The 12,675-nt window shown below is 49.4% G+C and overlaps 1 protein-coding gene across 1 annotated transcript; it reads right to left on the reverse strand.

Moving 5' to 3' along the window:
* Positions 1-10,309: 10,309 nt before the first annotated feature.
* LOC112889594 (GDSL esterase/lipase APG) lies at positions 10,310-12,157 on the reverse strand. Its single transcript, XM_025956312.1, has 3 exons — positions 11,507-12,157; positions 11,164-11,397; positions 10,310-11,069 (listed from the first exon to the last, which is right to left on the reverse strand). The coding sequence occupies exons 1-3, from the start codon at positions 11,891-11,893 to the stop codon at positions 10,617-10,619; spliced, it is 1,074 nt and encodes a 357-aa protein (XP_025812097.1). The 5' UTR covers positions 11,894-12,157; the 3' UTR covers positions 10,310-10,616.
* Positions 12,158-12,675: the final 518 nt, after the last annotated feature.

Below are 12,675 nucleotides of genomic sequence, written 5' to 3' on the forward strand. Positions count from 1 at the left end.
CATCCTGCTACGTGTTACTTCATGTATCAATGGTTATGGTACATGTCTGATGTCTCGAAGTGCTGCGTGAGCCAGCCCAAAGTCCGATAAGAAAAGAAAATTGACGACGATGAGGGGTGGGCATCCGGTTAACAAGATCTCGGTTTCTTGATCTTTTCTAAAATTCGGTTATCCCAAAACTAAGATCGAACGGTTTTTCAAAAGTATGAAGACCGAGCATGTTTTCAGTCTTAACCGAACTGACCGAACCATTTAGTCACGGCTGCAGCGTGACGCGACGAGGAAGCATGCTGGATGTTTACATTTTGCATTTTACTTTACGCTGTCGTGTGGGCCCTGCGCGGCCTACCAATGTAACAGAACCAGGCATGAACAAATTCTGAAATTAAATTCCAAGCTCGGAGAGAATCATTTCTCGTTCCGGCCCCCAAATTCTCCTTGCTATGTTCTTGCTCACGTCTCGATTTATTATCGAAGGCCAAGAGTAGTTACAGACACACGGAAAGAAAATCACGTGAATCGCAACCAAATTTAAAGGAATCGCGACAAAAAATTCATCCTCGTCCGCATCCTCGTCTGGGGTTCAGATTCTCTAACGTGGTGAAGCGAAGTCACGCGTGACTTGCGCATCGTCCGATGCCCTCCGTTTGCCATCCAACGGTTGATGAAGATACATCTTTCCCAGTGCGTAGAGCATCAGCCCAGCTGCCAATTCTGGCCCAAATATGGCCCAGTTCGCGAGAAGGGGAAGGAAACAATGCTGAATACATATTTCAGTGCATTAAAACTCTGCTTTTGTACAGAATTGAACAAGGATTTCACTTTAACTAAAATAACCGTAATAAGCTTTACTAATGACTACTAATCCAACTACTCATATAGCTCAAAAAAATAATTAATATGACAATGGGAGCTGTAGAATAAATAGACATTTCATTTACAGTTTCATCAGTTCCATGCTCTGAATATCTAATATAATCCCATCCAAAAGGCACTGCTACAACCAGTGAGATTGTACAGTTAGCCGTAGATTTTGCTTGGCTATGGGAGCTCCACCAAAGACCACCAATTAGCAAATTTGTGGCAACGGGAGCTCCACCAAAAACCACCAATTAGCACATTTGTGCTAAACGCATCCTCCCAAAAGAACAAAATAACATTACAAAAGAACAAAGATCCTTGCAGATGGCAATAGCTACAGATTTAGGTCCCTAAAGAAGTTCATGAATAGGGATATCATCAATTTTACTAGGACCCTGCATGAGACATAAGAAAGGTTAAAATAGGGCAACAGTAAAACTAGTTTAGACAAGTTGAAATAGAGCAACGCTGGGTTAAAATTACCATAAGCAAATCTCTAAAGTTAGTAAAGGCATTACTGTCCTTGTGAGTATTGTCCATTGGTGTTTGAGTTCCTTCCTGCATCACAACCATCGTCTTGATGCTGCATAAAGCGTATAACCATGTTATTTAGAAGACAACAGCGAATAACTTAAATATAATACAAGGGTTTTGCAGCAGCATACATTAGATTTATTTGGCACTTTCTTTTTGAATTTTCTTGTCTTGTCGAGCCAGCTTCCAGGTCGCTTCGAACTTCTTGGTTGGACATCTTTTTTCTTTAGGCGAGCAGCACTAAGTAAATAATCGCCTTGTTGAACATTAGGCTGGCAGTACACGATTCACTCAAAATACTTCTAGATGCACTGATTTTGTCCTCTAGTTGCTTACCAAGGCTATTAAGTGTACTATCTATCACTGAACAACATTCCAGAGAGCTTGCAGCTTGATATGCCAAGATAAAAAATTTGTGAGACAAATACCTATAGCGAAGCATAGCATCCAATTTTAGATTTTCAATGATGCTCCTTCCTTTGTTGTCATGTATAGTGCCATACCTTGCTTCCCTTGTCCAACGTTTCAGAATATAATGGTCTGGTAATAACTTAATATTCATCAAGTCAAGAACTTTCAAAGCATGGGCACACAATACCCCGGTCCTTGTAAACTGCTCACAATTACATGATGCCCTTTGCTCCAAAGAATTACCATCAACTATGCGCTCTTGTTCAGAACTTAAATCACCATTAGCCCTCACAATTGCAACAGCATATGTGTTATTTCCAGCCAATGATCTAGCACAAGCAGCCATGCTTCTTTCATATTTGGTTTGGAATGATTCAAATATCGGGGGGTGTAAATTTTGCTTGCTTGCACTAACATAGGTGTTTTCATTCTTATTCTAGGTAGCTTTTTTCTAGCTTCGAATTCTTCATCAAGCTCTTTGTTTCTTTTTGTTTGCACAGCCCTTTCAAAATGCTTCAAGAAACGAATGATGTCAAGATCCAACTTCAAATGTGTTTTTAAGTCACTATTAAAACTCTCACTTAGTTGTGTGCTTCTCATTTCCAATGTAAAAATATCCCTCATGTAACATTTAGCCCACTGTTTCTTGAACTTGTAGATGTTATCTAGCCATGATGCCTTTTTCTTGTCCACCTTACTCCTCATGATGTCAAATGCTTCCGCAAAGGCTCCTTTGTCCTCAATGTTATACATGTAAGCACTAAACTCCGAGAGAATGTGAGGCTCTTCTTTTTCTTTATCATCATCATCATTTTTACCATTGCTTAAGTGCTTGACAGCATTCTGCATTATGTGAAAGGTGCATAATCCATGCCAAGCTTCTACAAATACCTCCCGAACAGCCTTTCCCATTGCGGTATCTTGATCAGTAAATATAGTTCTAGGCTGTTTACCATTATGTGCTGACAGAAAAGTCTGAAACAGCCATGTGAAAGAAGCACATATTTCATCAAACAAAAGAGCAGCTCCAAAAATGACGGTTTCTCTAAATTGATTGAACCCAACAAAGATGCCAAAAGGCTTATATTCTTTGTTTGTACCAAAGGTAGTGTCAAAGGTGACAACATCTCCAAAGTGAGCATAATCAATTATCATCTTAGCATCAGCCCAAAATATATTAGTTATTTGTTCCTCACAGTCCAATTGCACAGCATAGTGAAAAGATGGCTTCTCAGATATCTTATCTTGAAAATACTTCAACATGCTTCCTGCTTGCCCATATGTCAACTCTCTTTGGCGCTTACCCCGCAAATAATTTTTGTGATCATGACGAGTGTAACTAAGATTCATTGCCCCTCCAACTTGCCGACTAGCCAATTCATGTGCAGCTTTTGCTCTAATTCCTGAATCATCGGCGGCCTCAATTTCAAAGGCCTGCACTTCTGAAATCCTCCTTTGTGATAACATTAGATGGAAGGTTTGTGGTAAGTGAAGGACATGATTATGCACAAGAATTAGATCGAACAATTCATAATTTCCTTGTTCTCGATCTAACGTAAGACCCATCCAAACTGGAAAACCTGTTCTTGTTTCAGCTCGAGGATTTTCGGTGGCATGGTCTCTCTTGTCTTGTGCTCTACAACCCTCTTTGGCACACACATATCTACATGAAGTTACTTTTCCATCGTATTTGCTCTCATTTGTGTACCTTTTTCTGACCTCAAAGCCTACATGACCTCCATATTCCACCCAAAATATCCAAGCATCATCCAAATTTCTAAATTTCTGGCCAATTTGAGGTACCCAAATAGGACTGACATTCTCCCTGTATGGAATCAGATGCATATGTATCACTGCTACCAGACATCTGGACAGAAACAAAACAAAGGAAAACGATTGCAAGTCTAACTTACTTGTTGCCTTCTTCCACCGAATCGTGGTTGGTTGTTGGTTGCAGCACTGCCTCCGGCAAGCTTGAACGCGGTCCCCCTCCATCTCCTCCCGGCAGCGCAGCCATCCAGAGCACGTGAGGTCAGCCACTCTTCCGCAGCTCGAACAGGAGCGGAGGTCGCCCGCAGCAGGAGCAAGCTCCGTGCCACGTCTATATATGCAGCAGGCGCCGGTCGTCCGTGCTTGGCAACAGGGCGGCGCGCGTTTTCCCCGTGCTAATTTCTGGAGCAATGGCACTTCCGCGCCAATCTCATCCAGCGGCGGCAAGCCACAGCGGCTGCTGTCCTTCCCCTTCTCGCGAACTGGGCCATATTTGGGCCAGAATTGGCAGCTGGGCTGACACTCTACGCACTGGAAAAGATGTACCTTCATCAACCGTTGGATGGCAAACAAATCAAGATGTTGAAAAAAACACCTTTACCCCTAATTAATACCCATGGGTGGTAGATAGAGGATTGGTGTGATGGTTGATGAGCGATCTCCGGGCGACCTGAAGGCGACTCTCGAGGCGACCGCGATCCCGATCTAGATCGGGGCTTCTCCGGCCACGATCTTCCTTGCTCCACCGTCGACTGCTCCGGTCATGGTGTCACCGCCACGCCGGCAATAGCTGCAGCCGGCGGCCACCGCAAATCGCCGGTTTGCCGTTCCGGCGCCGTCGACCACAAACCCTATTGGGACCTGCGCCGCTTAGGTCTCTAGTTGGGATCGTGGTAGTACGCGTCTACTCCTGGGTGAGGCGTGGTACTTCTTGAAGCCTCTCCGGCCCTGTGCTAATGGCGTCGACCGGAGGAGGAGATGGGACTCGGGATTCACGCCCGGCCCGAGTACAGGATGATGCAAACCCTAACGTTGCCGACATGCTAAAGAAACTCAACCTGACGGAAGAGGAAGGGGAGTATGTGGCCTTCAGCGATGATGAGGCTGACGGTGAGGAGACAGCAACCGAATGGGCGCTGGTTGGGAAGGTGATCTCCCCAGGCGCCTTGAACAAGAGCACGATCATGGGAGCTCTGAAGCCGGCATGGGGGAACCCATATGGTTTGAAGCTCCGCTCGATTGGTGAGAAGACTGCTAACCTGTTTGTAGCCGAATTTGGCAGGAAGGAGGACAAGGACCGAATCCTAGGCGCATCGCCCTAGGTTTTCGGCAAGTACTCGATGATTCTACGCGAATATGATCACAAGCTAAAGCCGTCGGAGATTTGTTTCGACCGCATGGAGATCTGGGCAAGGCTCATTGATGTACTGCTGGGTTGGATGAACCAGCAACGTGGAGCTCGTGCTATGGGTCTTCTTGGAGAGGTCGTTAGGATGGATGTCGATGGAGAAGGTAAAGCCAATGGCCCTTTCCTCCGGGCTAGAGTGGCTATTGATATCAGTAAACCCATTAGAAGGGGTGCCCTAATTAAGAGAAGCAAGAATGAACCTCCGGAGTGGTTTGATGCTCAATACGAAAGGCTGCCATATTTCTGTCGTTCATGTGGAGTGCTGGGTCATTTCTGACCTGGTGTGTGAGACGCCGGCTCCACGTGATGCTGAAGGAAAGATGCCCTATGATGTCAAGCTACGGGTAGAGGATAAGAAGAAGAAGCTTCAGAGCTTTGCGGAAGCAGCTGCTGAGTCTTTGGGGAGTGCTGCATCGTCGGGCTCCAAACAGTCGAGGGAGTCGGCTGGGAAACCTGATGATCGAAAGAAGGATAACACGAGAGGTGCTGATGAACATGAGCTGGAGGGGGACGCCACTTCTCCACTCAAAACTAAATCTGTGGCTAATGAGAAAGGAAAAGACCCGTCGACACGTATTACCCGTCCGTTGCTCCAGACAAAGAAAGGCGAGGTACAAAAGACGGTCAGAAAGAGGAAATCCAAGACTAACGGGCCGGCGATCAACCCTGCTCCTGGCCTCAACCTGCTACCAGTGAATAATACAGCGCTAGTTCCGGCAGGATTGGTGAATGCGAGGGTCTCTCAGCTGGACCGGGGTGGTGGAGGGAATGAGGATGATATGGAGGAGATGATTAAGAAGCAGAGAAGGTCATCTACCACAAACATTGCGTCATCGGCGGCGGCTGCGGAAGGCAGTCCCCGCCGGACACAATGAATTGCCTAAGCGTGAACTACCGGGGCTGCGGGCGGCCTGAGGCAGTTCAAGAGATCCGTCACCTGGTGGAGGTGGCGAGGCCCGCGGTGGTGTTCCTCATGGAGACACGGATGAGCAAGGAGCGTGCTCTTGGTTTGAAGAATAAATTGGGCTTTCCGAATGGTGAAGTAGTGAGCTCGGACGGCCTAAGTGGAGGACTGGTGCTGCTGTGGAGGAGAGATGTCACGGTGGCTGTTCAGAGTGCTTCTAAATCCCATATTGATGTGGTTCTATCGTGTGCATCTTTGAGGGTCCGGGAGTGGCGCCTCACAGGTTTCTATGGTGAGCCAAGACGGGAACTGCGTAAAAACAGCTGGTACCTTATGAGATTCCTGCGAGCTCAGCTGGATATTCCTTGGTTATGCTTGGGGGATTTCAATGAGTTGTTAGCGCCGGAGGAGCACTTTGGAGTAAATGAGAGGGAACACTGGCAGATTGCTGCGTTTCGGGATGTAGTTCAGGATTGTCAGTTTATGGATTTGGGTTTCAATGGACTCCCCTACACATGGGATAATAGACAGGGGAGGACAGGAATGTGAAAGTGAGACTGGACAGGGCTCTTGGCGATCACAAATTCATGGAGCTGTTTCCAGACACTTCTGTAACGCATGTACCACTGGTGGAGTCAGATCATTGTGCATTGGTGATCGAGATGCACAGGAGACAACGGAGCACTCGGAGGAGGAGACGGAAACGGGTGTTCAGGTATGAAAATATGTGGCAGCGCCATGATGATTATATGGCCTTTGTGCAGGAAAATTGGGACCCAGGCCGGGGGGTGGCTGATCTGAATTCTGTTGTGAGTTCACTAACTAAATTGCAGTCCTCCCTTAATTCTTGGGATAAGGAGGTCTTTGGCTCTGTCAAAAGAAAAGTTGCATCTCTCAAGCAACAAATAGAAGTTGAGAGATCAGATACCCTATACCGGGGGCCGACGACACGTGAGAAGGAACTGATGAGTCAACTGTCGGAGGCCCTGGCGAGGGAGGAAGTCATGGAACGACAGCGGTCTCGTGTCGAATGGCTGAGGCAAGGGGACCGCAACACCGGTTTTTTCCAGGCCAAGGCCAAGGCGAGGGCGCGGACTAATAGGATTCATGCACTGAAAAATCAGGATGGGAATTTAATTTCTGAACAGGAGGATTTGGAGGCGATGGCAAATAACTTTTACCAGAATTTGTTCACGGCGCAGGCTGATCTTGAACCAGCGCTGATTTGCCAATATGTGCCAAGGAAAGTCACGGTTGCAATGGCTGAAGTTTTGGAGCAAGCCTTCACGGCGGAAGAAGTTGAGAAGGCATTGTTTCAAATGGGTCTGAACAAAGCACCAGGACCTGATGGCTTTACGGCGGGCTTCTTTCAGCGACACTGGAGCCTTGTTAAAGAGTCGGTGGTGAATGCGGTGCTTGGTTTTTTAAATGGGGGAGAGATGTGCAACGAGGTCAACAGGACTGTGCTAGTTCTTATACCAAAAGTGGTGAACCCACAGGAGCTTACACAGTTCAGACCCATATCCCTTTGCAATGTGCTAAATAAAATCTGCTCTAAAGCTATGGCGAACAGGTTGAGGTGTATACTTGATGACATCATTTCAGAGGAGAAAAGCGCGTTTGTGCCAGGCCGTCTTATCACTGATAATGTACTCCTCGCGTATGAATGCATCCACTACCTGAGGAAGAAAAAGGGCAAGAACGGCGCGTGTGCAGTGAAGCTTGATATGGCTAAAGCATATGACCGGGTAGAATGGGAGTATTTACGGGCAATCATGATGGCTCTTGGTTTTACAGTGAGATGGTGTGATCTGGTGATGAAGTGCATCACCAGTGTTTCGTTCTCGGTACGAGTCAATGGTGCACTATCCCAGCCTTTCACTCCGACCAGAGGTATCAGACAAGGAGACCCGATCTCCCCGTACTTATTTTTGCTGTGTGCTGAAGGTCTCACTTCTATGCTGAAAAATTGTGGCCCTCAGTATATAGCAAAAGGTATCCGGGTGGGAATTCATGCCCCGTGGATTTCGCACCTCCTGTTTGCTGATGACAGTATGATTTTCATGCAAGCGAACAAGAGGAGTGCTGATAGGCTTGCTTGTATCTTTGGACACGTATCATAGAGGATCAGGGCAATTGGTGAATAGACAAAAATCCGCAATGTTCTTTAGTACCAATACTGGCCCTGAGATGAAACAGATGGTCCAGCTATCACTGGGAATTGAAAAGGAAGCGCTGGGGGAAAAATACTTGGGCTTGCCGACTGCAGTTGGGCGAGTTGCTGATGGCACCTTTGATTATTCTGCAGATAGGATCAGGAACTTCGTTCGTGGCTGGGGTGCAAATAATCTTAGCTGCGCCGGCCGTGAAGTGCTCCTCAAGGCTAATGCACAGGCAGTTCCCACATACCCTATGAGCTGTTTCAAATTACCTGCCCCGGTATGCAAAAAGATGAAGTCTCACATATCCAACTACTGGTGGGGTAGCTCAGTGGATAGCAACAAAATTCATTGGCAGCTATGGTCTAAGCTAACTACGCCAAAAGGAGAAGGCGGAATGGGCTTTCGTGACCTGCCTTTGTTTAATGAAGCCATGCTTGGTAAGCAGGGATGGCGCTTGATTACACGACCAGATTCTCTGTGTGCCTGAGTTTTAAAAGGGAAGTATTATCCCAATGGAGACTTTCTGTCAGCAACAAGGAAAAAGAAATCCTTGGAGACCTGGGTGGCGATTTTACATGGACGAAAGGTTCTTCAGAAGGGGATTATCAAGCGTGTTGGCCCTGGGGACACGATTAATATATGGAATGATAATTGGATCCCAGGTATCAGGCCTATGAAGCCGCTTGTTCATCTGGAAAATTCACTGGTTCAGCATGTGGATGAGCTCTTTCTTCCAGGAACAAGAACATGGGATGAGGACTTGGTTCGGCAGTCCTTTATACCGTCTGATGCAAATGAAATTTTGAAGATCAGACCTGGTTTACGAATGGTTGAGGATACACTTGCTTGGAGCCATGAGAAGTTTGGGATGTATACTGTTCGGTCTGCCTATCGCCTTCTCAAAGAGGAACAGATTCAGTTGGAGGCGAGCAAACTGAATGAGCCAAATTCATCTGATGGCTCTTGGATTTGGAAGCGGTTGTGGAAACTGAAAATCCCGCCAAAAATACGGATCTTCTGGTGGAGGGTTGTGCACAACTTCCTCCCTACGAAGATGGAATTACACCGACGGCATGTGGAACCGGAGGCTACATGCTATACCTGTGGAGCTGCTACTGAATCTCTGTTTCATATAGTCTTTGAATGTCCGGTGGCAAGGATGTTTTGGGACGAGGTGAAGAAGCTGACAGGGATTAAAATTCCAAAGCTCCACCAGGCGACTTGGGTGAAGGACTTGCTAACAGGTGATCATTGCTCTGTAAGCTCAGCTGAGTTGATCATCTGCGGGGTGTGGTCGCTGTGGACAGGACGTAATGCAAGGAAGCATGGCAAAGTGGAATGGCGTTCGGCGGCAGCAGCTAGGCACATATCTTCGATGCTTGAAGACTTCATTGGCTCTGGTACAGATACGTCCTCGAGGCAGGAGGTAACCCGAGTGCGATGGTCAGGACCACCCCCTGGATGGATGAAAGTCAATACGGATGCAGCGTTCTCACTGAGTAATTCGACCGGAAGTACTGGGGCTGTACTACATGATCACAGCGGGAGTGTCCGGGCAGCTGCAGCACGGTTCTACCCCTGTGTTTCAGATGCTCTGATGGCAGAAGCCTTGGCAGTGAGGGACGGGCTGATCCTAGCAGCCGAGCAGGAGGCCACAAGGGTGGTCCTGGAGATGGACAATGCAACGGTGGCTACCCTTTGTTCGCTCAGATGATGGATTCCGTAGCGTTATCGCTGGCGTTTGCCATGAAATTAGAGAACTTTCTTTTGCTTCTTTTATTTGTACTCATGTTAACCGGGAAGGCAATGAGGCAGCGCACTTGTGTGCATGTAGGCCATCAGCGTCTTCACTGGTGATGTCCTGGGTTGGTGATCTCCCGAATTGGCTGATGGAGGTCGCTAACAAGGATTGTAATGTTGAGTCTTATTAACGAAGCTCTCTGATTTGCCCAAAAAAAAACCGTTGGATGGCAAACGGAGGGCATCGGGCGATGCGCAAGTCACGCGTGACTTCGCTTCAGCACGATAGAGAATCTGAACCCCCTCGTCTGGAGCACCTCCTGGCTCCTGCAGCCGCTCCAGTCCAGCGCCGCCGCCGCTCCACATCAAATCCGTCGGCTCGGGAGGAAGGAGGCAACCGGTTGCAATCTTGCAGATTTTTGCCTCCGTATACTGCCTATGGATGGCCCCTGACTAAAGAAGAACTGAACTGTTGGAACCTCTCCTGATGCAGGCGCACGCACACACACAAATGCCAACTTAAACTTGATAAAAAAAACAAGAGAGTTCATTTTGAAGTGCCCTATAGTAGTTTCCGGAGACATTAACATCATACAGTTAAATTTCAAAACAAGAAAAGAGTAATTTTACAGAATGTTCAGGACCCAGAGACACCTAGTAATAACTTTTTGTGTTGTTTGAAGCAAATAAACCCTGCCCCCATCCGATGAGCCAAACGTTATTTCCTCCCAGGATGCACACAATGATGTAGCCTGTTTCATGTAAGGACACTGCCCTGCACAGAAACAGATGCAGCACCAGCAGATCCGGTGACCGATCGAGTGGTTTACGTGACGAGGATCAGGCCCTCGGTGATGAGCGAGTCGGCGATCACTTGGTTGGCCGCCTCCGACGGGTGGACGGCGTCCCAGAACACGTAGGACGTCGCGTTCGGGCACGTCCCGACCGACTTGGGGTTGCAGAGGAGCACCGTCGTCTCCACCGTCCCCGTCCCGCAGCACCCCCGCCGCGCCTCTGTGAAGCCCTGCGCCTGCGGGTTGGTGGCGAGGTCGTAGAGGGGCGTGTAGATGTCGAAGACGGCGATCTTGAGGTCCGGGTACCGGCTCGACAGCGCGTCGACGGTGGCGTTCATCTTCCGGTTGAAGCTCTGGGAGTCGCGGTTGAGCCTCGACACGCACCCGTCGCTGCCGTGCCCGAACAGCGTGATCGACGCCGGGAGGCACCCCAGCGGCGGCAGCGACGTCACGCCGATGCGCCGCGCCCCCATGCCGTAGAGTTGCTGCCCACACATGCAGTTAGCAGACGGCCATCAAAACCATCGAAGCTTATTAGATGATCCGGAACACGTCGCCGGCGATGATCGAGCCGCTCACCGAGACGGTGTTGCTGAAGATGCCGACGAGGCGGTCGGAGAACTGGTCGGCGGTCTGGGTCTTGAAGAGGAGCGGGTTGATGTAGTAGTTCTGGACGAAGTCGCTCGCGCCGGCGCTAATGATGTACAGCGCGCCGGTGACAATGGACCGGGCCTGGCCGGCGCCGGCCACCGCTGCCAGCTTCGACTGATACTCCTTGAAGTACTCCAGCTGCTGAGACAGCGGGATCGCGTGCTGGATCACACACAGTGTCACAAAGATCAGATCAGGATTAGTTTGTTCGTGCCAAGATCTTGGAATCCTTGCTGGGAATGTCAGTCAGTTACTGATGATGTGTACTTACATACATGAGTGCCGTGTGGTCGTAGTACCCGGATCCTGCAGACGCGAAGTTGGCGCCGATCAGAAGGTTCTGCCCGGACGCCTGCGGGCTGAGGTACGCCGCCGGGTAGGTGGTGAACCCCAGCGTGTCGGCGGTGATGTCGGTGGCGAGCTTGCCGTTGCAGAACCGCCCCGTGGCGACGTGGTTGGCGAAGTCCCTGCCGTAGGGCGGGAAGTTGGCCTTGATGATGGTGTGGAGGTAGTCGTTGTTCCCGACGTCCACCGACGAGTCGCCGAACGTCATCACCGCCGGCACCAGCGGCTGCGCCCCGCCGCCGCGGGTCCCCAACACGAGGAGCAGCGCCGCGGCCAGCAGGCACCTCGCGTGCACCGCCGTCGTCGGAGCCATTTGGAGCTCGACCTGACGAGTGTTCTGAGAGACTCGAACCACGTCTTTGGTGTAATGGAGCCGCTGTGGCCTGTGAGCTTTATACAAGTTTGTGCCTCCACAAACAGACACACACAAGCTCACACACTACTAGTGATTAGTGAAGTGATCAATGGAGTTTGTTACGAGTCCACAACCACAGGCATGTGAACAAAGCTAGCTGTCCTGACAAGCACCCAGCTTAACCTTCCAGAACAGGGCATGGTGCTGCAAGCAGCCATGATGAGACCTTGCCAAGATGGCACGCGCTAGCTCATGGCGACCCGCCGAGTCCGGTCCACGCTGCCCTGCCTCGCACTGCACCCCAAGGCTATCCATCCGGAGTCCGCCATTGATTGTTCTCCCCATCTGCAATGGCGACGATTTATTAGGGTGATGGCGAGGCACCGAGCACAGGGGTGGTTGAGGCGGTGCTGACGCTGTGACGACGAACTTGACGACGCACCACGCTACTCCAGCGCCAGAAATGAAACGTACATTCAGGAACAGGATGAGATCATGAGGAACACCAACAGCCACCACGCAACCACTGGTGAGTTATTGCTGCACATGGTGGAGGCTTGGATTGGAGCTCGTGCATTCTGGGTCCAGTCCGGCCGGGAAAAGAAGGTCAGGAGCACCGGAGGACAGTGGTCTGTGCTGAACCGCTGAAGAAGAAACAGGTGCAGAACAGCTACTGGAATGGAGGATGGATTTGAAGATCTTCCAAGTACAGGGTGCCGGCGGGGAAGAATTTAGTATCG

Source organism: Panicum hallii, chromosome 4 (assembly GCF_002211085.1).
Source record: "Panicum hallii strain FIL2 chromosome 4, PHallii_v3.1, whole genome shotgun sequence".
NCBI lineage: Eukaryota > Viridiplantae > Streptophyta > Magnoliopsida > Poales > Poaceae > Panicum > Panicum hallii.